Consider the following 27,411-nt stretch of genomic DNA (forward strand, 5'->3'; position numbering starts at 1 on the left):
AATCGATCCGAGAGTGATAAGATGGCGGCGGCAGGGCCCAGCTAGCCCGAAGCAGCAGCACGGCGAGCGCCACCGACCTCGATAGCAGGCCCAAAAGAGGGCGGGGAAACCGAGCCGCGACCCAGCAACGGCCCGTGGGGAAAGAAAGGTGAGGGTTAGGTTGTATTGGGGGGGTATGCAGCGCGCCTTAGAAACGGATTGGAGGAGACGGTACTATGAGGCGAAAGGATGGGAGGCCGCGGCGGCGTTTCCCGCCGCCATCATTGGGACGAGGCAGGGTCCGCCAGGCGCGCTCAAACAATGCGTGGATCAATAGATACAGAGGGGGTTAATAGAGCGCAGAGACACCAATACACTGATCAATTGATAGATGTGGAGGAGGCAGAGGAGCAGCAAATGGAGGGATGTTGGGTCAGCTGTGCAGTCGCTATGTGGTTACTGGCGCAGATGGGCAATGACAGCGAGAAGCAGAGGGAGGAGGGGGCAAGGAATCGTGAGACATGTTAAGGAGGGAGATGGAGTGTCAATAAGCAGGGAGGTGTTTGGATGGAGTTCAGTCAACAGGGTGGGGCGAGCCAGAAATAGGGAGAGTCTGGGGAGAGCGGGATGCAGGGAGGTGAAGTGCTGGGGCAGGGAGACAGCCAATCCGTTGGGAAACAGGAAAGCAAATCGACACTGGGGACCAGAGAGCAGTAAGAACTAACAAACAGAGTGACAGGCTGTTCGAAGGAAACAAATGCACCAGGGCAGAGAGAAGGAGGAGAGGCAAAGCACGCAAATATGCTCATCTGTCAAGATGCTGCTTTCTGCCAGTCTGGACTATGGTTCGTGGAATGTGTTTCCTGCTGAAGAAAATCTGGTGCAAACCTCAATTATATCAATTTTGCATTATGAGCCACAAAAGTAATTGAGAAAATATATTCTTAACAGTTTAGAAACTTGATACAAGCTACTTAAAACAGCACCATCTGGTTTAAACATAGGAAGAACATTAAAAATAGAAGCAAAATTGGGTGATCCTTATTGAAACATGTAAAATTAGGTGGATCATTGATAAGGTCGGTGCTGAGAATATATGGCCCCTTGTGAAGGAATCTAGAATTTGGGGCATAATCTGATAATAATGGATCACCTTTTTTAAAACAAAAATAAGGAAGAATCTCTTGGAGGATAAAGAAACTTGGAAATTCTCTGTCCCAGTGTGCAATGGAGATGAGATTATTGAATATACTTACAGATGAGTTGGGCAGATTTTTGGTCTATTGAGGAGTCGAGGATCATAGGGAACAAGTAGCAAAATGGGATGAGGCCAAGATCAGCCCTGATATCAGTGAATGGAATAGCAGGCTCAAATGTCCCTGTGGTCTACACCTGCTCCTACTTTTAAGTTCTTACGTAGGCCATACAACCCCTTGAGCCTACTATTTAATAATTCATGGTAGTTCCTGTGCCTTAAATCCAGTTTCCTGTTGTACCCTCTGATCCCCTGTATCAAAAATCTTATCACCTTAGCCTTGAATATATTAACTAAGAATCCACGGCGATCTGAAGTAGAGAATTACATCCATCGGCATAAAAATAAATTTTCCCCATTGCAGTCCTAATACGCCCCTAGTGAATTTTATGAAAAGTTTTCACAAAGACGTGCAGCTGTTCCCTCATTACGTAAGGGATATGCCCACGTCCTGGTTACCGTTTAACATATTTGAGATTCCCACCGCAGGGGAAAAAGTTGCAGAATGGCATTTTAAGGCACCCAACACCATATCTCATTAGGCTGTTGTTTTAGATGAGGAGATAAAGGTATTAAAAAAATCCTCCTGTGCAGATAAGGCAGGCAACAGCAAAATGTGCTGAGGTTAGATAGCCAGTTGGTGATATTTGAGCTGCTAAATGCACAGTTTCAGTCCCTTCAAAAAAATGACAGGTCAGGGCAGGAGTTTACAATATGGCCTTTGGAATGCATGTTGTCACAACATATCTATGAAAAGGGACATAATACCATTAGAAATATTTGGAACAGATACTCCATTATATCCCTGTAATGCCTTACAAGAAATGAATGAAGACCACATGGTAGTGCGAAACTTTACCTTCTCTTACAAGAGATTCAGCTTAAGTCTGATTTCCATCTAACCTTGCATCGAATCTTATAGCTGCCACGTACATCCGTGATTAAAAACATGATTATTCCTTTCCAGCTTCATAGAGATCACTCATTTGGAAATCTTTTGAAAGTCTACAATTGCAAATAAAATCTGTCAGATTTTAGATTTAGCTCAGTTCACTGATGATTTTAGCACCAGAGGCAAGAAAATTGTGGATGCTGAGACTAGTGGGCATTGCAGTGGGTCACGTAGCCGATCATGGGCTCCAGGGCCCTGAGTTAATCGTGGGTAGCAGGCAGCGATTCGGTTGCAGTTTCCCATCACAGATTTCAGTTGTACCTGAGGCCCTAGACCCAGGTTGGACTGAATGGGTATTGCACATTTTTTGGAGAATGAAAACATGTGACCCAGCAGTCAGATCTGAGACCAGGTTCACAGGAGGGAGGGGTTGGTCGGGATAGATAGTCATAGGCTGGCTTGGTCAGGGGTGGGGTTGTAAAAGAGGGATTAGAATTTCTTTCTTGGTTTGGTGGGGTGAATACTGTTGGCAGAGAGAGGGATTATCTTCTAAACCCCCAGTGTTCAAAAAATCTTATCATGTTGGACTTGAATATATTAACTGAGAATACTTAGCCATCTAAAGTTATGAATTAACAAGATTTACATCCATCTGCACAGAAGGAACAGAGCCATTGATTGGGAGGGATGAGAGGGTGATTGGAGATTGAGGCCCTCACTGGAAGCCTCAGAGGACTGGAGCATCAGAGGGTCAAGAGATAGGAGGAATTGGGAGAATGGAGGGGGCATGATTCAGGGCCTAGGGTGAGGGGAATCCGTGCAGTGTTTGGAGGTGAGGGGGGGACTGATAGTAGTTCCGTTCCATCTCGCACTGATAATCCTGGGAGTGCCCAGTGATTAGTGCTTCTGTGGCAATCTGTCCAAGTTTCCCCACAGTGCTCCAAAAGGAGATTTGTACAGTGAATGATATCCCATAAACTCTAATGTAGAAATCCCTTCAGGGTGAGATTGATCAAACTATTGGAGTGGCACAAAATGATCTGGAAATGGTTGCCATCATGTTTCACAATGGGGGAAAAAACAGCTTAAATTACCTAAAAAATACACCATTCAATTTCTTGGCAATTCTCTGCCATCAAATTTGTCCTTTTAGCATTCATTCATTTAAAGTACATTGGTTTACAGTCAGCAGTGCCCATCACATAAAGCAACACCCATGTTTTATGTTGAATAGATTTGATGGTTGTATTATAGGAAGAAGCAGTTAGTACTTAGAATATCACATCAGTTTCAGACAATGGCCACTAACATATTTCAGAGAGGTTCATATCTACAATATTTGTCATATTCATTGAGCGTACCAATAAGCCCAGTTTGGCAATATTCTCTCCCACTTCAGGTCAAATGTAGCATTGGATAAAGACAGCAAACTCTCCCTAAGTAATACCTAGTCAGTTCAGGGATATTAACCAGTAGGACAAATGGAGCCTCAATCAAACTCTAATTTTGGGTAAGTTATGTTTGGTGTTCTTGAATAAAGGGAAATTGATAAATCCTGTTGTGTCACTAATACTTTCAGTTATGTGTTTGGTATATGTGAGTCAACTTGTTGATTTACAGTAGATTTATAACTCATGCAAATGCTCATCAGTCCTCTGCCAGAAGGTAGGGGAGATCGATAAGCACGTATAAGTTCATATGTTCCAGTACATACATCTTAACGTCTGCTCGTTGCAGCTTCTCTGTCATGCAGTTGCATGAATATACAGTAAGACACAAGGTCAGTTTATAGAACTAAGTGGGACACTAATATCAAGAGAATCATGTAGCCCTGAAATTTCTTGCAAAGGCTAAGAACAGATTAAGGAGGCCAATGCCCAAGGTTTACTGGTAACATCAGAAATTGCAAATGGAATGACCAAGCTAGTCACAGCTGCTTGATGAGTGATTGCTCTAGATCCCATGTTGTGCAATGAGTGACTTGTGAAATGGAAGCTGAGAGTTTTGTTGCATGAAAGATCAATGCCCCCTTATCAGGTTTGGAGCAGGTATATTTCTGCCGTGTCTAAGGTGCTGTTGGAAGGCAGGAAACCATTTTGCCCGACTGTCCAGACAGTCTGGCTGTTGTCTTTAAAGACCACCTACACTTTCATTATAAGGACTTGGTCTCAGATCGGCAATGATCTCATAAACAGCAGAACAGACTCGATGGGTTAATCAACCCGTTACCTTATTCCTATGTTCCATTGATTAGAACTAACACTGCCGTATTGGATTAATTATGCCTTTTCTATAGGCGCAACATAAGTCGTCTTGACTTTTCTGGTCCCCTCACCGACTCCATCCTCACCCCTTCTGAACGCTCTGCTCTCCACTCCCTCCCCACCAACCCTGACATTGCCATCAAACCAGCCGACAGAGGTAGTGCGGTGGTAGTCTGGTGTACTGACCAATACCTTGCAGAGGCCAGACGGTGACTCTCAGACACTTGCTCCTATCTACCCCTGAACCATGACCCCACCAAGGACCACCAGGACATTATCTCCCGCACCATCACTGACCTCATCACCTTGGGAAATCTCCCCCCCAACAGCTACCTACATTATAGTCCCACAACCTAGGACTGCCCGCTTCTATCTTCTCCCCAAAATCCACAAGAAGGACTGTCCCAGCAGACCTATTGTCTCCGCATGCTCCTGCCCCACTGAGCTCCTATCCTCATACCTGGACACTATCCTGTCCTCCCTGGTCCAATCTCTTCCCACCTACATCTGTGACACATCACACGCTCTCCAACTCTTCCATAGCTTTAAGTTCTCCAGCACACACAACCTCATCTTCACCATGGATGGCCAGTCCTATATACCTCCACTCCCCATCATGACGGCCTCACCGCACTCTGCTTCTTTCTTCACCAGAGACAGAACCAGTCCTGAGACCCTTCCACTAACACTCTCCTCTGCCTGGCTGAACTTGTCCTCACTCTAAACAACTTCACTTTCTATTCCTCTCACTTTCTACAGACCAAGGGCGTAGCCATGGGCACTCGCATGGGCCCCAGCTATGCCTGTCTATTCGTTGGCTATGCTGCATAGTCTCTATTCCAAGCCTACTCCAGCTCCATTCCTCCACTCCTTCTCCACTATACCGACGACTGCATTGGTGCCACCTCTTGTACCTGTGTGGAACTCAACAGTTTCATAAATTTCACCACTAATTTTCACCCTGCACTCCAGTTCACTTGGACTACCTCTGACACCTCTCTCTCCTTCCTCGATCTTTCCATCTCCATCTCAGGAGATTTCTTATCCACCGATGTCTTCTACAAACTCTCTGACGCCCACAGCTACCTCGATTACAGTTCCTCCCATCCTGTCACTTGCAAGGACACTATTCCTTTTTCTCAATTTCTCTGCCTCCGCTGCATCTGCTCCCATGATGAGGCTTTCCACTCCAGGACATCCGAGATGTCCAACTTCTTTACCAACCGTGGCTTCCCCCTGACTGTGGTCAAGAGAGCTCGCACCCACATCCCTGCCATTTCCTGCACCTCCGCTCTCACCCCCACTCCTCCCAGACTCAACAGGGATAGGGTCCCCCTTGTCCTCACATTTCATCCTACCTGCCTATGTATCCAACACATCATTCTCTGCCACTTCCGCCATTTCCAACAAGACCCACCACCAGGCATATCTTCCCCTCCCCAACCCTTTCTGCCTTTCGCAGGGACCACTCTCTCCACGACTCCCTAATTCACTCCTCCCTCCTCACCCATCCTGCTCCCACCCCAGGGACTTTCCACTGCCCCTGCCATAGGTGCAAAACCTGCCCCTACACCACCTCCATCCAGGGACCCAAACAGTCCTTTCAGCTGGACAGATTTACCTGCACCTCCCTTAATATCATCTGTATTTGGTGCTCCAAGTGTGGCCTCCTCTACATTGGTGAGACCAAACGCAGACTAGGTGACCATTTCGCAGAACACCTGCGCTCCGTCCGTAACCGCGATCTGCATCTCCTTGTTGCCTGTCACTTCAACTCCCCCTCCCACTCCTCTATGTCAGTCCTCGGCCTCCTCCACTGCCAGGAGAATTCCAAGTGCAAACTGGAGGAACAGCACCTCATTTTCAGTCTTGGAGCCTTGCAGCCTAGCGGCTTGAACATTAAATTCTCCCACTTTAAGTAATCCCCTCAACCCCAACCCCAACCACCCCCCCCACCACCGTGGCTCTTCTTTTCTTCCCTTTCCTACCCTATCTCTTTTTTCTACCTTTTTCTTCTCCTTACCTTTGACCCATCCCCCAGTGGATCTGCTCTCCCCTCCTCCCCCGCACCTGCCTATCACTATCTCTTACCTGCATCTACCTATCACCACCTTGTGACCACCCCACCTCCCCTCTTTTGTCCACCTATCACTGCTCTGCTTTTCTCTCCCATATATTGGGCTTCCCCTTTTCCTATCTTCAGTCCTGAAGCAGGGTCCTGACTCGAAATGTTGACCGCCTGCTTTTCTCCACGGATGCTGCCCGGCCTGCTGAGTTCCTCCAGCATCATCGTGTTTTTCTATGTTATATGGGAGCCACTACGCCAAATAGTCATGATGATCACACAGTTCAGGATCTTGTGCAGTACAATAGGACCTTGTGATTTCAGCTGATCTGTTTTCTTGTGATCTCCCCTCCTCCTTTTCCACAGGGATGGATTTTCCACAACATAGTCACCAAGTTCTGGAGCAGCTGAATCAACAGAGGCACCTTGGACTGCTCTGTGACTGCACCTTTGTCGTGGATGGCATCGACTTCAAGGCCCATAAGGCAGTGCTGGCTGCGTGCAGTGAATACTTCAGGACCTTGTTCCTGGATCAGAAGGATGTGGTGCACCTGGACATTAGTAATGCAGCAGGTAATAATCCGGCAAGTACAAGGGCTCTATCCCACGGTGCAGAGCACTGGCAGGGTCAAAGCCGATATCGTGATAAATCCTGACCAATATTCTGAGCCAGTGGTCTCTTTGTTCCTCTGTTTGGTTTTTTCAGAAGATTGTTATGGCTCGTTGGATCTATGCACCAGTATGAGATCAACTTCTACAGAACAGAGAGAAGAATTTCCAATTGCAAGCACAGAACTTCACAAAGGCTCAGATAGCGTAGATAGTGAGAAACCTCTCTCTCCATGCCAGAGGTTTCCAAAATGAGAGGGTGTGGGTTTAAGGTGTAGAGTAAGATGTGTAGAGGGGATCTGAGGAAGACTTTTTTTCACCAGAGGGTGATTGAGATTTGGAACGCACTGCCTGAGAAGGTGGTGGAGGCAGGTCCCCTCACATTTAAGGAGCCTCTGACAAACACTTGAACCAACAAGGCTTAGTAGGCGACAGACAAGTACTGGGAAATGGGATTAGTATAGACAGGCACTTGACGGACATGGTAGACCTAAGGACCTGTTTCTGTGCAGCATGACTCTATTACTCTAAAACATGCAGCAGAATTAAATTTTGAGTCTTAATTTAGGAATTTTACACAGAAAAATTCCCACAAATAGTGAAGAGAAAAATGATTAGATGATAAGTCTTATTTGATGTTAGTTGTGGGATAGCTTTGGCCTGGACATTCAAAGAATTTCTCTGCCCTTCCGTAGTAGTCCCAGAGGATCTTCTACATCTCTGAACCAGCACTTCAATTTAACATCCATTATTAGAGATGTAGCAAATGGACATGTAAAAAATCATAATACAATCATGCAGAATCAACATTGTTTTTATGAAATAGAAATCATGTTTGACAAATCTATTTGAGCTCCTTGAGGATGTAACCGGCATGGTGGATTAAAGGGGCATCAGTTGGTCTCGTGCATTTGAACTTTCAAAAGGCACCATGCTGTCACCGTAAAGATGACTGCACAATGTTAGAGCTAATGGCATTGGGAATAATATATTAGCATGGATAAAGGATTGGCTAACTAACAGAGAAAGGAGATTTGGGAAAAATGTGTCATTTTCAGGTTGGCAAGCTGTAACTAGGGTGCCACAGGAATCAGTGCTGTGGTCTCAATGACGTACAATCTGTATTCGTGACTTAGATGAAGGTGTCGAGATATTGAAGCCAAATTTACTGACATTACAAAGATAGGTGGGAAGCAATTCATGAGGTTGAGACAAAGGATCTGCAAAGAGACTTAGATAGTTTAAGCAAGTGGGCAAAAATTTGGTAGATGGAGTATAGTATGGGCAAATCTGACTTTATATACTTCTGTAGGAAGAATAGCAGAGCAGATACACAACATTAGCATGCAGATACAGCAGGAATTGGAAAGACAATCGACTGTTGGCTCTATGACAAGGAAAGTGGAGAATCAAAGTAGGGAAAGTCTTGCAATATCTGTACAGGGTGCTGGTGAGTCCATACCTCAAGTATTGCATACAGTTAAGATCACCTTGTTTAAGAAAGAACATACCTGCATTGGAGGCAGTTCAGAGAAGGTTTGTCTCACCTCTTTTGTAATGGGCAACCCCCTAGTTTTATACGTACATTGACCCCTAATTTTAGATTCTGTCACAAATGGACACATTTTCTCCATGTTCACTGTAAAGACCCCCCAGGATTTTGTATTTTACAATAAGGTACCCTTTTATTCTTCTAAACTCCATCAAAGATTTATTGTTCAAACAGAACAGAACAGCTCTGCCCATTTGAATTATGTGAAAGTTTTGGACTGCATTTGGGAAAAGCAGAGTAATGTTTCAAAGTGGCTCAGTGCTGACAATGGCCATCATGGACAGGTGGTCTTCAATGAGCTCCTTGGATGGATTGAGTGCCTCATTGGTGATGGACTGCAGTGATCTGAGGTGCTTTCTTATAGGTCTCGGCCAGGTGTTGGAATTCATGTACACAGCCAAGCTCAACCTGACAGCGGCGAATGTTTTTGACGTGCAGGCAGTGGCTGGCTTCCTTCAGATGCATGACATTGTGAGCACATGTACAACTTTCATTGAAGGCAAATCCTGCACACCTTCACTAGCTGTCACCAAAGAGGAGTCTTCTCCTTCAGCTCATGGTATGTATGAAAGAGGCAAAAGTTCCTGTTCTTTCTTTTCCTCACAAGTTGTTGGGTCTGTGGTAATTTGGATTTTTGGTGTCCAAAATGATTTAACATTGACCCATGACTGAGGCAGTAATTGAAATTTTATTCAGAATAAGCAAGACTTCCTTTATTCAATGTTTGAGTGTTAGTTCAGAGCAGTGTGGAAACATTTATAACTTCTGGTTGCTGACAAAGGAGTAGTGTGCACGTGTCTTGGATGTGGATCTCTGCTGGGTTGTGACCTTAGTCTCAGCCTTTAGAATATAGAATATTACAGCACGGTACAGGCCCTTTGGCCCACAATATTGTGCCAACATTTTATCCTGCTCCAAGATCTATCTAACCCTTCCCTGCCACATAGCCCCCCCTCCCATTTCTCTATCATTCATGTGTCTATCTATGAGTTTTTTAAATGTCCCTAATGTATCTGCCCCCACAATCTCTGCAGGCAGTGCGTTCCACGCACCCACCACTCTCTGTGTAAAAAAAACTTACCCCTGACATCCCCCTTACACCTTCCTCCAATCACCTTAAAATTATGTCCCCTCGTGTTAGCCATTGTGGCCCTGGGAAAAAGTCTCTGACTGTCCACTCGATCTGTCTCATATCATCTTGTACACCTCTATCAAGTCACCTCTCACCCTCCTTCCCTCCAGAGAGAAAAGCCCTATCTCACTCAACCTATCCTAATTTAAGCTGGAATGAGGGGAGATTTATTGGTCCTTGTAAATTAGTGGGAAGGTTAATAATTGCCCATTGGAATGACCAAATTCCATCCAAAGATATCAATAATTGGAAAGGTTATAGGTTAAATAAGGAAGGGAGTTGAAGGAAATTCCTTTTCATCCCATGAATTTTGGGGGCCTGAATCTCACGGCCTGAAATGGGCATGGAGGTAGAAACCCTCATCGGGACTTGAATAAAGGGCTTGAATAAGCACTTGAGACTTCATAGCCACTTCTGGTTAGCTCTGTCCCAAAAGCATTGTCCTGATGGTTCAAGGAGCCTCCTGTGCCATACATTTTTATGATTATACCCCGATTGTAATGCAAAGCCTATAGAGTTCTGTTGAACCATTTACTAATTAACCCCCTCCTTCATTGTGCAATGGCAGAGACACATAGTCAAAGAGAGGTGTAAGTAATCAGTAGTTTGAGTTGGTGTCTCTCTAACTGCTTCAATCCTGACTCTCAAACAGATGTGGAGCCACAGAGCAGTGATGAGAAACAGGAAAAAGAACTGATTGTAGCTTCTCCTGGAAAAGAGAAGAAGGACCCAGCTGTTGAAGTGAGGGGAGAAGGAGCAGCGGAGTCAGAAGATGACGACACAGCAGTGGAGTTTGAAGATGATGAAGATGAAGACTACAAGCCTGGTCAGTTGATGTCCTCACCGTGATGCATCACACATTGGCTCGTACATTGACAGAGCTTTCCTCTTTGCTGCCATGAATTTTTTCCACAGGCAGCTAGAGTCTGGATGGAAATCATTTAAATAAGTGTTTATAATTTTTAGTAATTGTTACACCCAAATAGATAAAATGATTTCTTACAATTTTAAAAGCAAGGTTAGTATCGGATGACATCAGATTATTCAAAGGGAAAAGTTCACTCTTGTGTAAATTCAGTTTGCATCCTGAAAACTAGCTAAAACAAGAAAGCAGAGAAAGCATAGGAGGTAACGAGGTCTCAACATTAGAGGTAAAAAACAGTAAATCATCGGCACAGAGCGAAACTTTGTGGGTAATGTTGTGCTGTATGTGCTGGAGTCTTCAAGTGCTGTATGTTGTGTGAGGCAAAGCTTAAGGCTCGTGTGTTTACTAGCTTTGACAGAGAATAAAAACCTAAAAGAGGGGAAAGAGCATATGTTATAAATCTACTTAGTACTAAAAAATAATTTATAACATTTCAGTTTCACTAAATTATGATCTGTTATCAGTAGTATTAAAGTAGCTACGCAGATTTTGGTTTTCTCCCAGTTCCGTCCACACTCGGTCATGCATCATCTGTGGCTACTGTCAGCCTGAAGGAGATGTAAGAAAGCACTACAGTGTTCCTCCAGTTCCCTCCCTATTGTATCTCACCTGCTTTCTCTTCCCCAGGGAAGACGTGCATGGACTGCGGGTGCACTGATGAATCACTTCACCGTGCTGTCTGCCGGTCACATCCATGTTCTCCCTGGTTTCCACTGCCTGTGATTTCTCACCTTGTCAGGGGTGTGCCTTTATTGCTCTCTGTGCTTATGTTTCTCTAGGAGACATGGTGAAAGATGCTGTGTCCAAGATATATGGGAAACGTCGGCACTTTTCTGCCAGGAAAAGCACTTCAAATGACACCAAAGACTGCAGCGCTGCAGAGAGTCCCAAGGAAGGTATAGTCCTCAGCCTGAAATGTCACTAGCTGCATTGTAGCCTTCTTGGGTGGGCATATACTTATTTCCCTATCCCTCTGGGCAGCACAGTGGCACATCTGGTAATGTCACTGTCACACAGCTCTAGCAACCCAAGTTCAAACCAGAGCTCTGGTGCTGTCTATGTGGAGTTTGCATGTTTTTCCTCCCATCATCCCAAAGACATACAGATTGGTAGGTTAATTAGATTGCCCCTTGTGTGTAGATGGAATCAGGGGGTAGGGGAGTTGATGGGAACTCAGGGAGAATAAAATTAGGATTAGTGTAAAATTGGCGCTTGATGGTGGGCTGAAGGGCCTGCTGCCATGTTGTGGCTCCCTATGACTCTATGTTAGTAAAGAGGCATCTATTCTGTGATAATCAGGTAGATGCAAAATTTGACCTTGGACTGGATAAGAGTACCCTGTAATTAGTTGGTGCTATTTATTGGATGGGGAGTAACCAAATGGATGATCAACATTCATTGCTCTGTCAAGTGTCTCCCACAACCTGGTAATATTACAATTCTATTTTTAAGAATGAAGGTATGACCTAGTGAAAGGAAAGGATTTCATGTGTATTCCACCCCCCCAACAATTCCACTCATTCATTCCTGAAACTGCTGCCTCTCCACAGATACCGGTTTCCCTCTGGTACCTCATCAAACTGGCCGTTTTTCATTTAAAAGCTTAGACAATCTGTGCTGGCAGGAGATCTGACTGTGAGGAGTATTAAAAGCCAAGTCGGATTGTTTCCCTGTCTATTCGGGCTTTCCAGCAGGAGTTAACGGGATCAGGAGCAGGAACCACGGCTGTTTTTTTCCCTACCCTGATCCGAGACACTGAGGGCAGCTGTTGGCCCTGTGCTGCTTTCCTTACTGGGATCAGCTAACTCCACCCAGAGCAGGGAGGGAACCCGTGATACTGGGCAAGAGCCTTAGCATCAGGGTGATTTAGAACCAATTATTTTCAAAGAATATTGCTTGCTGCACTAGGCTGATAAGATACCATATTCGGGATAATGGTTTGTTCAATTCTACAGAGATGGCAAATGATGAACTCAAGGAGACACACACGGTGGTGCATGATAACACTGACATACAGGAGAATGGGGATGAGCTGGCACACAGTCATGGAGACAGTCAGGCACAGTCTGAGTACAGTGAGAAGCTGGATGGTGCCTCAGAGTCAGATGTAACGTTGGAGGATCAGGACAGCGCTCATGATACCAGACGTCGCCGCTTTGGGCCCTACATTGACCGCACCGAATCGCGTCCTTATGGGTCAATAACGCACAAGTGCAAGGTAATGGCATTTACTTGCCCGCAGTTAGATTCTTTCTCCCTTTAAGATAGGTTTGCCCTTCTGGTGCCTCACCCTGGGAATGTCAGTGCCCCTACAGCCCTGAATAGCCAACTTTTTGTTTCCACTTAACCCTCTTCCCCCTCGACCACCACGTCCCTGAAGAGCTGTATCTTGCTGGCCACAGACCTCCCTGCTATGATTATAGTCCTGCATCTCAAGTCTGTGACTAGTCATTGTTTGATTTGCCATGAAGAGTGCCATTATAAGACTGATCCCTCTGATGGCAGGTTTATCATACGAGGAGAGATGAATCAGACCAGGCTTATACTCTCCTGGGTCCAGAAGAATGAGAGGCAATCTCAATGAAACATACAAAATTCTTATGAGACTTGACAGGCTAGATTCAGGGATGCTGTTTCCCTTGGCTGGGATATCTGGGGGTGGTGTCACAGTTTCAGAATCAGGGATTGGATGATTGGGTTAGAGATAAGAAGAAATTTCTTCAGCCAGAGGGTAGTGAATATTTAGCAGCCTGAATGCACGAGGGCTGTGGAGGCTGAGCCATTAGTACATTCAGGGCAGAGATTTTTTGATATTGACAGAATCGATGGATACAGATTAGTACAGAGAGTGGCACTGAGGTGAAAGAGGCAGAGGAGGCTCTCAACATTACAACCATTTCAACCCGTTCTTTACATTCTTATCCGCAGGATTGCGGAAAGGAGTTTACACACACTGGAAACTACAAGAGGCACGTCCGCATCCACACAGGAGAGAAGCCCTTCTCCTGCAGAGAATGCAACAAGGCGTTCTCCGACCCTGCTGCCTGTAAAGCACACGAGAAAACCCACAGGTATGGGAGAACTTCTGCAACTCTTATAATCAATGGGAGCAACTCCTGAAACGTACTGATTGACTGGGGAAGGAAGCAATCCATCTGGTTTAAGAATCTGTGATATAGACCTAACTGGCATTTATAGTGGTAATTGATCTATTATTGTCACATGTACCGAAATACAGGGAAAAGCTTTTGTTTGCATGCCATCCAGAGACATCATTCCAATCATAAGTACCTCGAGGTAGTACAAAAAGAAAACAAAACATAATGCAGAATACACTTACAGAGAAGGTGCAGTGCAGGTAGATAAATAAAGTGTAAGGGCCATGACGAGGTAGATTGAGAGATCTAGTTCATCTTTATCGAATTAGAGATCCATTCAGGAGTCTTATAACAGTGGAATGGCAGCTGTCATTAAGCCTGGTGGTACATGTTCTCAAGCTTTTGTATCTTCTGCCAGATGGAAGGGGGAGAAGAGAGAATGACCAGGGTGGGAGGGGTCCTTGATTCAGAAGCAGTGGGAAGTATAGATAGAGTCAATGGAGGGGAGGCTGGTTTATGTGATGGACTGTGCTGCATTCACAACTATCTGCAATTTCTTGAGCAGAGCAGTTGCCATACTGAGCCATGATGCATCCAGATAGGATGCTTTCTATGGTGCATCTGTAAAAATCAGTGCGGGCCATTGGAGACATGCCAAATTTCCTTAACCTTCTGAGATGTGCTTTCTTGGCCATAGTGTCCATGTGGCTTGACTAGGACAGGTTGTTGGTGATATTTCTACCTAGGAACGTGAAGCTGTCAACCATCTCCACCTCAGCACCACTGATACAGACAGGGGTCTGTGCTCCACTCCACTTCCTGAAGCAGGGTGAAAACAGAAATGCACAACGGTCAGGCAGCATTCCTGGGGACCAATAGTTACTGTTTCAGGTCAATAACTGGTTATCAGAATTGGAAGATGCGATGGATATAAATGATTTTATGCAAATCTTGAGACGGGAGAGAGAGGAGAGGGAAGAACTAAAGGGAAGGATTGTGATAGAGTACAAGACAGGAGAGTTTAAATCAAGAGGTAATATGCAAAACAGAATCAGGTGGAATCAGAAAGATAACGAAACAAAAGGTGTAAATGACAACAGAATCATTAAGTGAGGTGCACTGAGGACCACTGATTTTCCGGATGAGGTTACTTCAGCAACGGTGGGTGGCATCAGCTGAGGTTATTGGACGGGAAGGGCAGGACCTTCCAAACAGAACAGAGATCATATTGTGGCAATTCAGAGACCGGGAAAATAAAGAGAAAAAGGCAGTAAGTGGAGGAGTTTCTGAAATGTGTCCTTAACTGAAGTACTGAAATAAGATATAAGATCTCTTTATTAGTCACATGTACATTGAAACACACAGTGACATACATCTTTTTGCGTAGAGTGTTCTGGGGGCAGCCCGCAAGTGTCGCCACGCTTCTGGCGCCAACATAGCATGCCCACAACTTCCTAACCTGTACGATGAGCACTGTGATCAGTCTTCACTGAAGAGGATGCTGCCAATCACAGTTAAGGAGGGGGTAATTTGGTTGAATAATAAACAAAGCGGAAATGACAGCACTGAAGGAGAGAAGCCATGTGTCCAGATGGCACATATCCCAGGTTTCTGAGGGAAGTTTGGCTGGAAGTCAGGATGGCTCTGACTATGAGCTTCCAATCCCTCTCAGAGTGGTGCCTGAGGATTGCAAATGTCTAAAACCTGTTCAAAAGGGGGGAAGAGAATAAACCCTGGCAGCCACAGACCTGTCATTGCTGGGGGGAAACTTGGAGGCAAAATTAATAGTGGTACGGAAAATATAATGGGGGAAGGAATTTGTGAAGTCAACACGTGTTTGATAACTGATGAAGGTAAGGCAGTTGATGTGTTTCTTGATTTTAAGAAGGCATTCAAGTCAGAGCTCAAACAGAAATCAGTAGATTTCTGGATATTAAAGGAATTGAGGGATATGGAGATTGGTTAAGAAAATGGAACTGAAGGTAGAAGATCTTGTTGCATGGTGGAGAGGCTCCGGGGGTGGAATGGCTTCCTGCTCCACTTTCTAATGTAATTATGTTTTTATTTGAGAAAGTATCACGTAACACAATTGTATGTTGGGATTAGCAGGACAGTGGCTGCATGGATATAAAATTGGCTAAGGTTCAGTGAGCAGAGAGGAATGGTGGACATTTATCTTTCAAACTGGAGAGGCTTGTGCAGATTTTGATGCGGTGTTGTGTTGACTGACAGTGCGAGGTGCAAGTTCAGTCTGTGGTGCAGCCGGCAACTGTGTGATGTGGAGTGCATGACTGTGAACAGTGGAGCCTGTGCCTGGCTGATTGTATCTGCTCTACCTACAGTCCAGTCAAGCCTCACTCCTGTGAGGAGTGTGGGAAGAGCTACCGGCTGATAAGCTTGCTGAACTTGCATAAGAAGAGACACACGGGTGAGGCCAAGTACACATGTGATGACTGCAGGAAGACCTTCACCACCTCTGGCAACCTGAAACGCCACCAGCTGGTGCACAGTGGCGAGAAACCCTACCAGTGCGACTACTGCGAGAGGTCGTTCTCTGATCCCACGGCCAAAATGCGGCATCTGGAGATGCACGATGCTGACAAGGTTCACAAGTGTCCCCACTGTGAGAAGCGATTTAATCAGGTAGGTCGGATTCTGCTCCCCCACCATTTCTCCTCCTCCCACCTCCTTGCGCCTCTCCTCTGAGTTGGCATCAATGTCTTCACTGGGTCACTAATCCTGTAGCTCCTTTCCCCACTGAGGAAGTGTGAGTGGGCTATCGGGCTGGAAGGGAGAATCCATTCCTGTCCTCCCCAGACATCTGAGCCTGCTCGCACTTCTTACTGAACGTCATTGCAGAGCCATAAGCAATGAGAAATCCTCCCCAGATTCCCACCCCCACTTGCCAGGTAAGAGGCCGGACATTGTGGAACACCAGTTGGAATCTCCCCACTCTGGGGGAGTTGTGGTTCCTTGGAGTTCTCTGAAATGGAGGGATGAGGATGCCCAGTCACTGAGTATCTCCAAACTGAGATTAATAGATTTGTGCAATCCAGTGCTCTATAGGAATCAGACAGAGGGTGGGGTTGTGGTAGATCTTGTCGAATAGTGGAGCAGATTGAAGAGGGTGTGTGGCTTGCTCCTGCCCCGATTTCTTATGTTCTTATCTCTTCCCAATCCAGAGCCAGTTGCAGCATTCTTACCAGTGCACTGGCAAAGTTCCACTAACTCAGCCTGGAGCGGGGATGGTATCAGCATTTGCATCCACTGCACCATTGCACACATACAGCAGATGTTTCCTACTTCAGACCATTAGGTTATAAGAAGGTTAATTCAGTTTGGTATCCCTAAAAATCATCACAAGACAATCATCAAGAGTTCCTTTTCCAAGAATGGTTTGAATTTTTGAATCTGAATGGTGAACGAGAATCCCACAGGTTGCCTTGTTCTGAACACATATACTGATGGTCTTTCATTATCTTAATCCCAGACCCACGGAGCTGAATTAAATAAATATCTGTTACTCATTTCATGTTCACATTAACCAATGCCCTGCAAAGGTGGATCACTCTGCACCCCTAAGCTTTGGTCCACTTCCTAACGGGGCTGTTGGTAGTGGAGGAAGACAAATGACTTTGTCCAAACCTACATTGTGTAGACTCCTTCCCTCACAACGTTGTTTGTTTTATATTCTGCCCATTCATTCTCAGCAACGTTTCTGTGATCTGTTGCTGAGCTGGCTGCTATTGGATGATAATTTATTTTCTGGAAGTACTGATTGGCACTCCCAGTGGCCAGCAGTCAAGGTCAGAGTTCACCTACCTGTGGCCGGCAGCCAAGGTCAGAGTTCACCTACTTGTGGCCAGCACCCAAGGTCAGGGTTCACCAGGTGAATGAACCCAGACCACCTATTATTTCAGCATCACCACACTGTGACCATAGGGTCAAGGTTATTCAGCTTTTGTGCTAAGAAAGTTTTGGAGCAGAGATCTGTCATCACTTGTGTTGCATTTTGATGTGATTTATTCTGGAACTTGATTGCTAATTTATTCCCAAATCTTTAAAGATGTCATAAACTGGTAATGAAAATTATTGTCTGTGTTTTCTAGCTGGGGAACTTGAAAGCCCACCTGAAGATTCACATTGTAGATGGACCCCTGAAGTGCAGGGAATGTGGGAAGCAGTTCACCACATCAGGTGAGAGCTGAGCTCGCTATCTCTGTCATTCAGACTTTGTGAAATGAATTACAACTGGCTGGGAATTCTGCCATACCTTGCCCAGCCGTTACAGTAGTCGTTAAGTGATAAGGAAAAATGCTGATCTGAATTATCTGACCTCAGCCAGAATGAGAGGAGAGCTGCTCCAAATTGACTCTGTGCTGTTGAGCTGCGGAGTAGATAAAATTTCCTTCTCTGACTCTAGCCTCTGGGTCAGAAGATTATAGGCCCAACCCTCACTGAAGAAACTTGGGCATCTAATCCAAGCTGACAATCCAATGTGTTTCTGAGGGAGTTCTGCACTATCAAAGGTGCCGGCTTTCAGTCAATTCAATGAATGTAAAAGATCCCTTGATTCCACTCGAAGAAGAGCAGAATGATCTTCCTGAAGTCCTGGCCATAATTATCCCACAAGCAGCATCCTTAAAACAGATTAATTGAACCTTATTGTTATTTATGGGATCTTTTCTTTTAAAGAAAGACTTGAATTTGCTCAGATTTCGATATCCCACAGTGATTTACCCAGCGGAGAAAAGTGGTCACTGTTGAAAGATTGGAAACACAGCATCCAATTTACATGCAGCAGGATCCTGCAAACAACATTGTGATAATGTCCAACTACTTTTTAAGGTTAATTAAGGGATAACTACTAACCAGGACACCAGGGAAAGCTGCTGTGCTCTTCTTTGAAGTAATGCCATGGGACTTTTTTTTACTCAAGAGGGAAGACAGGATCTTGGTTTAAATTCCCATTTGTAGGGTGGCACTCCAGGCAATTCAGTTCTTCACCGGTGTGAGCTGACATTTCTGGCCTAAAGTCTCTGGTGTGGGTCCTGAACCCACAACCGGAGTCACAGTCATAAAGTCAGCACAAAAACAGGACCTTCGGCCCAATTCATCTATGCCAACCAAGGTGCCACTGAAGTGTCCCATTTGCCCACATTTGGCCCATATCCTTCTAAACCTTTCCTATCCAAATGTCTCTTAAATGTTGTTATAGTACCTGTCTCAACCACTTCCTCAGGCAATTCGTTCCATATATGCACCACCCTCTGTGTGAAGAAGTTACCCCTCAGGTCCCTTTTAAATCTTTCCCCTCTCTCCTTAAACCTGTGCCCTCTAGTTTTTGATTCTCTTTCCCTGGGAAAAAGACTCTGTGTATTCACCCTATCTTTGCCCCTCATGACTTAAACTTGACTCATCTGGGGCTCTGTGAACCGTGACCGTCACTCCAGCTTTGTGAAATGAGTAACAATCCACTGGGAATTGTGCCGTGCCTTGCTCAGTTGTGATGCTGAGCAGTTAAGTGAGGAAACACATCACTTCTCACCAAGGTCAGGGGCTGAGCTGCTCTCCTCTCCCGAGCTGCTTTGTGGCTTTCCTGTAGGGCACAACCGATTTGTTGAGAGTCCCTTTCACTCAATCCTTGCTCGAACCCCATTTGATTTTCTTTTCAGGGAACCTTAAACGCCACCTGCGGATCCACAGCGGAGAGAAGCCGTACGTCTGCCCGCACTGCCAACGAGCGTTTTCTGATCCCGGAGCATTGCAGCGCCACGTACGCATTCACACAGGTACCTGATTGACAAGATCACACTGTTCAGGTCATAACATCAGATCTCCTAAAGACAGCAGAGTTCACCCACCCCGCCAAATAAATTCAGACCTCAAATTCAGTTTGAAGCAATCAGGGGAAATTTATCGTGTGGTAATGATGCTGCCTCTTATCTGTTAATGGAAGCCTCAGTCTGAGTGTTAATCATCAGAACATTGGCTGGGTCACAGCCAAAGCTATAATACTGGTCAGAGTGTGGTTGTAATCACATCGGAGTCTGCCTGGACTGCTTCCCCTGGGGGCAGAGTACATGTTCCTTTGATGTTATGTCACATCTCTTTGCCTGTTTGCTCTGTGACCCTTGCAGCCAGCTGTGAATCTACATTCACCAAGTGCCAGCTGTCAGTTGTCTTTGTTCCTTTTTCCCTTCGAGTAGTTTCCCACGCCACCCAGAAGCACAATAAGAGTTTGACGTGGTAATTAGAGATACATTCCCGGCTGCTCCCAGAAACACACAGACCACAGAGGTCCAGGTTCAACCCCTGCGGGTGGAAGAGTGAGAGTTGAGGTGCCACATTGGCTCAGTTGTGTCTCAGCGAGTAACACCGGCAACCCTGAGTCAGCAAACTGTGAGGGAAAGGCCCTCTCCTGAGAGCGAGCACAAACAAAATAGGCTGACAGTCCAGTCCAGTAGTGAGGGAGCACTCAGTAAGGGTTTCAGATGAGATGTTAAACTGGCCTTTTAGATAACAGATGCCACAGCACTACTTTGAGGAAGAACAGGGGACATACCCTAGTGTTTGGCTAATGTTTACCTCTCTGTCAATCATTATCACGCTGCTGTTCCTGTGAGCTTGCTGTGAGCATTTTGGCTGCCACATTTCCTACATTACCACAGTGACCACACTTCCAAAGTAGGGCACGTTTTGGGTTTGAAAGGCATCAAGGAAATGCGAGTCCTTCTTCCTCTTCCCGGTCCCCCGTGTCTAGGAAAGGGAGAAGCCACACCGTTTTCTTGCTCCTGATCAGTTGCGAACATTTAGAAATCAGGCAAGGACAGGGTTGGGTTTGAGCCAGGATGCAACTTGGCTGAGGATGTGTGTAGTCCTGGAGTGTATCTCAGGAAGAATTAGCAGCTCCTGGAGAGAAGGTGGTAAGTTGATGGTTTGTTGGTCAGATGAGGTGAGAAAGAGATGAAACTAACTTCACCAATTTTACAGGTCAAACATCTTGTAACTCTTCCGAGAAAGGGTTTTCAACCTGAAACATTAACTGTTCCTCTTTCTTCAGATGCTGCTTGACCTGCTGAGTGTTCCCAGCATTTTCTGTTTTTATTTCCGATTTCCAACATCTGCAGGTTTTGTTTTCACCTTATAACTGGGAACGTTGAGGAAATGAGTTATACCTCAGACCAGGGTGAAGATTCCTCATTCTGCTACTTGTCCTTTCTTTTAAACTCACGTTCTTGCTCCCTTTCCCAGGTGTTGTTGGAGTTATATTTGTCATCGCCCTCGCACCACCAACCCCCCCCCACCCCCATTTCCTTGGTTGCATTAAGTGTCTTGTTTTACAGGTGAGAAGCCTTGTATTTGCATCATCTGTGGGAAGAGCTTCACACAGGCGAGCTCTCTGATCGCTCACATCCGACAGCACACCGGGGAGAAGCCATACGTCTGTGACCGCTGCGGGAAAAGGTCAGGAATACAGATCGGCCGCTGCAAAGCATTATCGGTTTGGCTTACAGTTATAAAGTTTGAAAACGATATGAGGTGAACCACGAATTGAGTTCCTTGGGAGAGAGAAGCAGCTGTCGGGGGAGGTATATAACAGTAACAACTTTTGGAAGTTATACTGATGTAAGCAGCGCCGGGTTTAATGTTACATTGAGGGGACCAGTTCCAAGGGTTATAATGGGCTGAGTCATTCTGAGATCTCCCTTCCTGGGTGTTAAGTTCTAAGGGCTATAGTGGAAGTAACATTTCTTGGGTGTTGTTTGAGCTCAGTCTGTTCATTGAGTCTTTCTCTCCCCTAAGATTTACACAGTCCAGTCAGTTGGCCAATCACATACGGCACCATGACAATATTCGGCCGCACCAGTGCCACATCTGCAACAAGGCGTTTGTCAATGCCGGTGACCTTGCCAAACACGTCATCATCCACACAGGTGAGCAGCCTACTGTCCTTTGTCTGTCTGTGTTCAGGACTGGCAGATCTTAACTTTGAGCTGGTTCAAGAAATTTACAGCTACCAAAACAATTCCTCTTTAAGTGTCAAGCTTCCTGTTTCCAGTATTAATACTAATTTAATGTATTTTGTGCAAACAGTGGATCATTTAGCCTGGGTATGGCAGTAGAGCAGATATGGCAGCAGGCTAATCAGGGTGAAGTTGCTAGTTCCAATATCTTAAAAAAAATGAACAGAAGAGTTTCCAAGTGTTGCAAAAATCTAATTTGTTCTGTGAAAAGGGAGAGCCTTGCCTGCTTTAGATATGACTCAGGCCTGCATTTTGTAGTTGATTCAAGGCACCAAAAAATTGCACAAGTCTCAACAATAAATAAAAAAAGAAATCAGAACAAATTAATAAATCCATAACTACACTGCAGTTCCATGGCATAAGTCTTGTCTCACTCTCTTTAATCGGAACTAAGGCTGATTGTCTTATTTCTAGAGCTGAAAGAAACAATATAAACATATGAGCTTCAAAGAAACACATAGACTGGATTTTGCTTACCACAATTTTCAGAGCATCATTTTATGTTTTGGACCCTTAGACCAGATGTCATCTGGCACCCGGTTAATATAATATCACACTGTCATCCACAATTGGGAGCCAGTTGATTGTGTGAAGAGTATAATCTGGGATCCTGGTTAAATAATATCTGGTATAATCTGAGTTTTGGTTAAAGTGCCACAATTATAATTTCCAAGAGATAGCAAAGACAGGAACTTGCAAGGGATAGAAAAATGAACACAATGCATGTTACTCTGTTATTTAAAGAAGGTGTGATAGGGAAAACAGGGAATTCTGGACCTATAAGCCTATACCATCTATCATTGGGAAATATCAGGACCCTGTATTTAAGAATAGAGCATCTTGAAAATATTCTTTTAATAAGAAAGAGGCAGCCTGCATCTGTAATGGGTAGGTAATGCTTGATGGACCTCATTAAATCTTTTGATGAGGTGATTAAAATATGTTTACAGACTTCCAAAAGACATTGGATAAAGACCCCTCACAGTAGACTGTTGGCTAAAGTTGAAACTCATGAAGCAAAAGGCAAGATATTGAGCTGGTTAGGAAAACGGCTGAGAAGCAGGGGATACAGAGTAGAGATAATGGCGAGGTGCTCAAATTGACAGAATATGACGCAGGGTCTCCTGAAATGGATCCACAACTTCTCGGTGTATAATAAATGATTTAGATGATGCGGCGGACAGCCATACCCAGAAGATGGGCGTAGGCAAATATCAATGAGAAAAGAGAAAGGCAGATGAAGTTTTAAATGGTTAGAGACTGAAAAGTGTTGCTCTTCAGAGGGACCTGGGTGTCCTTGCACATGAATTATTGTGTAGGTACAGCTGACAAATAGGAGGGCAAACAGTATTTTGGCCCTCTCTACAGAGGATTTGAGTGCAAGGGTAAAGGCATCATACTGAAATTATCTAGTCTTCTCGTGAGACCTCACTTGTACATCTCTGGTGTTCCTAAAGAAGGAAGGGTGTACTTGCAATAGAGAAAGTGCAGTGAAGTTTCACCAAATTGCTTCCTGGGATCGGAGAATTGTCTGAGGAGAGATTAAGCAACTAGCCCTATACTCTCTGGAGTTTAGAAGATAGGTGTTCTTCTTCAAACATACAAAATTCTTCTAGGGCTTGAAAGGACGAATGCAGATGTTTCCCCTGGCTGGGCTGTCAGAACCAGTGGTTACAATCTCAAAATACTGTTGGCCATTCAGGACAGCGACGAAAAGAAATTTCTTCACACTGACATTAGTAAGTCTTTGGAATTCTTTACCCAAGAGGGCTGTGGAGGGTCAGTCACTGAGGCAGGGAGCATGGATTTTTGGATATTATGGGAATCAAGGGACATGGGAAAGTGATGCAGAGGTAAAAGATCAGCCACCTGATGAAGTCGGTGCAGACTTTCTATTTCTTATGTTCATGTGGCAAATATGGGGTCATCTATTATGGACCCTAAAAAGACTGAATAAGTTAAAAACAGTGGGGGGGGGGGGGGGTCCAAAGAGATGTACGTAGATAGTAAAAATGTGAAAGACAGGTTGAGAAAGGGAATGCTGGCCAAGTACAAGGAGTTGGAAATTATACTATAGCTATATAAAGCCCTCATTAGACCACACCTTGAGTAACTTAAGGTGGGCATACACACTGGGGATATTAATAAAGCTTGGAGAGAGAGTGGTGTAGGTTGTCTAGAATGACTCCAAGGATTAAATTTAATACAGGTTCTATTCCTTGGAATTTGAAATTCAAGTGGTGACTTGGTTGAATGCCTTATTGGAGAAGACATGGAGAGAATGTTTTCATTGATTAGGGAAGCTAAAACGGGCATATAAGCTTTCAGGAGTGAAGGAAACACTTCTACATACATCTACAGACTGGTATCCAGTGAAAGAGTGTCAGGTATAATTTGAGGCATTTTAAAAATGTATTCATATTTCGGTGTCTGGCTATTGAAAATTGAAAATAGCTGGTTGAAGTCTGTTGCAGATATCTGTGGCTTCATTAAGACTTGAGGGAACACTCTGAGGCCTGGTTAAAGTATGACATTATACTCTGAAATCAGATTAATGAATGCTGTGAATAATTTGGGACCCATTTCAGTTGTGTTAGGGATAAACTGGTGAAGGTAGGTTGTTTGTGGGAGACTGATGTAGTTATTGATTGTTCGGTGCTGATCCCAGTAATCATGCACTTCTTGTGCAGGTGAGAAACCCTATCTCTGTGACACGTGTGGACGAGGTTTCAATCGCGTTGACAATCTCCGCTCACATGTTAAAACCGTGCATCAGGGAAAGACTGGACTGAAAAAACTCAAAAGTAAAGACGAGGAAGAAGATGAAGACAGGAACGTTGTCACTGTTACAACGGATACCATGGTTACCTTGGCAACTGAGGCACTGGCTGCTACTGCTGTGACCCAGCTAACAGGTGAGTGTTGCCATTACTGTGGCTACGTACAACATCATCGTTACTGCAGATAGATATGTTGGACTTTAAAACATTGAGGGCAGAAACCTAAGTATTAGAAAGTGACTTCAACCAGCTGACATCTGTGGTACAATGAGGCAATGCAGCCCTTTTTTTAATCTAACATAGCCAAGAAAATTGTTGTAAGTATTGCAAATAAGTAAATAAAGTTACCATTTAAAGAAAACTACAGTAGGGGCCCTATAGGCCCTTCTGCCATTGCACATGAATTAGTTAAAACCTGTGTTAGAATCACATGAACTATTTACTTTAAGTTTATAAATGTGACGACGTGCTAATGTTAGGTAATAGAATATTTTTAATGAGAATGTTGACGAACAATCTTTTAGATTTTTTAATGAATAAGGTATATTTTGAAATAAATTAAATAGCCAATAAAACTAGAGTCTGCAGCGTGAACACTGTTGTAAGACGGGGTCAACAAGGTTGAGTCACGTGGACAAGAATGTCACCAACCAAAAGATGTTCTGGCTGTGATAATGGGTACACAGGAGACACGAGACTGCAGATGCTGGAAACTGGAGTAAAAAACAAACTGCTGAAGGAACTCAGTGGGTCAGGCAGCATCTGTGGAGGGAAATGGACAGTCGACATTTCAAGTTGAGACCCTTCATCTGGACTGAAAGAGTAGCGGGGAGACGGCCAGTATAAAGAGGTGGAGCAACAGCTGGCAAACAATGGGTAGATCCAGGTCATTGTGGGCGTTCAGGTATTTGTCCCCGTCACTGATGATGTTTCTGAGTCCCAGGTGGTGTTTGGTCTCTGTGTTCATGGAGCACACTATCAGCTTTGCTCTGATTGCTGTTTTCTTTCAGTGGTCCCAGTGGCAACAGCGGTAACTGCAGATGAAACTGAGGTCCTGAAGGCGGAGATTACAAAAGCAGTGGAACAGGTTCAGGAAGCCGGTGAGCACTAGGGGAAGGGATAAGGGATTTGTTGTGGCGGCTACAGTGTTGAAATTACCTGAACAATGAGACGGCAGGTCATTGAGTAAACGCCACAACCTTGAGTCTCTTGGGCTTGTTCTCCATCATGTCTGCATTGTGTCCCGCGTTTCCCACCTGTATGTATTCCCTGCTGACAGTATTATATGCCAACCATTCCCCGCGAGTGTAGTGTTGTAACATAGCGCAACAGCAAATTTACACGAAGAAAACTCCCACAGACAGCAAGCTGGTAATGACAATATTCTTGTTTGGAAATGTTGAATGAGGGAAAATGTTGGCTGGACACTGGGAGTAATCCTCCGTCCTCAGCTTCAGAATCAGATCATGACATCTTTTACATCCCCCCGAGGAAGCAGATGGGGCCCTGATTTAACTTGTTTATAGGGTGCCACCTCTATCCTTTGGTGCTGCACTGGAATGCTGCCTAGGTTTTTGTGAGGTATAGATTTGAAATTAAATAAAACTCATGATGTAGTTTAGGCATGTGAATGGGCCACTGTCAGCCAATGGACTTGTTTAGTTCAGCGTTGGACATTTTAGTTAATGCCATTTTCGCTGGCTGTTTCCTCTACAGATCCCAATGCTCACATTCTGTATGCCTGTGATTCCTGTGGGGAGAAGTTCCTGGATGCCAACAGCCTGGCCCAGCACGTACGCATTCACACAGCCCAGGCCCTGGTCATGTTCCAGGCTGACACAGACTTCTACCAACAGTACAGCAATGGCAGCTGGCAAACCGAGCACGTCATCCAACCAGGAGAGCTGCTTTTCCGAACACGGGATGGGACAGAACTCCCAACCACTGTTGCTGAACAGACTCAAGTATTGAGCTGCCAGAATCCCTCACAGTGAGGGATGACCAGACACACTGTGCAAGTCATCACATAGCAGAAATACTCTATTCCATCAACCATCCTGAATACTGCAATTCAAACACAACCTGCTCATTAAGGAATAGGAAGCTGCAAGACCAACTCCATGACTACAATGTAACATGTTATCGACTGTATACGTGCTCTACAATCAAACCACATCGTAAAACTAGATCCAACGTGAACAGCAACACCGATAGTTCACAGCCAGAGGACAATGAGAAAATGCAGTCAGGATGATTTGAAGATTGCTGCACGACTATCAGGGATTGACCTGTTACAATGGTCTCTGATCTGTTTTCTCCTTATTGAATGCACTAAGTCCAGCACTATTAGGGCTGGAGGAGGGGAAGGGGTGGAAACGAGCTTTCAGAATCTCATGGGACTGAACCCTTAACTGTCTGAATGAGAAGCCAACATTATGCACTCCACAGGATCATTCTGATGTATTATTGTTAGTACTTAGGAGTGATTAAGCTATTATATCTCCTCTGAGTGAGGGCCAGTTACCATCAGACTGGCAGTCAAATCTTTGCTGCACAGTTTGTGCACTGGCTGGCTCAGACAGAGGAGCTGTCTAGGCAAGACAGACAAGACCTTGTATGTATGTCTGACAAGACATTGTCCCATGCTGTGCCCACCATGCAGTCCAGTGATAAAGAACACATGTTGGGCACCAAGCTTCAGTTCCCAGTTGCTAAAGAGCTCAATGGCAGAAAGATCCTCCTAAGGCACTTCATTGGTCTGAATTCAGCAGGAATTATTTATGTAAGGCAGATGCTAGCCACAGGTAATAAAGTGGAAGCTGCTTATATAGTG

At 44.8% G+C, this 27,411-nt stretch overlaps 1 protein-coding gene across 1 annotated transcript; it reads left to right on the forward strand.

Moving 5' to 3' along the window:
• Nucleotides 1–27: 27 nt before the first annotated feature.
• zbtb17 (zinc finger and BTB domain containing 17) lies at nucleotides 28–27,411 on the forward strand. The gene is made up of 15 exons (XM_052039209.1): nucleotides 28–148; nucleotides 6,822–7,028; nucleotides 8,981–9,175; nucleotides 10,401–10,574; nucleotides 11,453–11,569; nucleotides 12,629–12,891; nucleotides 13,602–13,744; nucleotides 16,114–16,414; nucleotides 17,881–17,968; nucleotides 19,447–19,563; nucleotides 21,118–21,238; nucleotides 21,578–21,708; nucleotides 24,489–24,713; nucleotides 25,589–25,678; nucleotides 26,295–27,411. Exons 2-15 carry the CDS (start codon nucleotides 6,824–6,826, stop codon nucleotides 26,570–26,572), a joined length of 2,448 nt encoding a protein of 815 aa, XP_051895169.1. The 5' UTR covers nucleotides 28–148; nucleotides 6,822–6,823; the 3' UTR covers nucleotides 26,573–27,411.

This window comes from Pristis pectinata, chromosome 26 (genome assembly GCF_009764475.1).
Source record: "Pristis pectinata isolate sPriPec2 chromosome 26, sPriPec2.1.pri, whole genome shotgun sequence".
NCBI classification, from domain to species: Eukaryota; Metazoa; Chordata; class Chondrichthyes; order Rhinopristiformes; family Pristidae; genus Pristis; species Pristis pectinata.

Excerpts from the sequence above, each read along its gene's own strand:
- zbtb17 (XM_052039209.1), top strand. The coding sequence starts at position 6,824 with ATGGATTTTCCACAACATAGTCACCAAGTTCTGGAGCAGCTGAATCAA. Across the intron at positions 10,575-11,452 it reads AGATGAAGACTACAAGCCTG|GAGACATGGTGAAAGATGCT; the intron begins GTCAGTTGATGT and ends ATGTTTCTCTAG. Across the intron at positions 21,239-21,577 it reads TGTGACCGCTGCGGGAAAAG|ATTTACACAGTCCAGTCAGT; the intron begins GTCAGGAATACA and ends CTCTCCCCTAAG.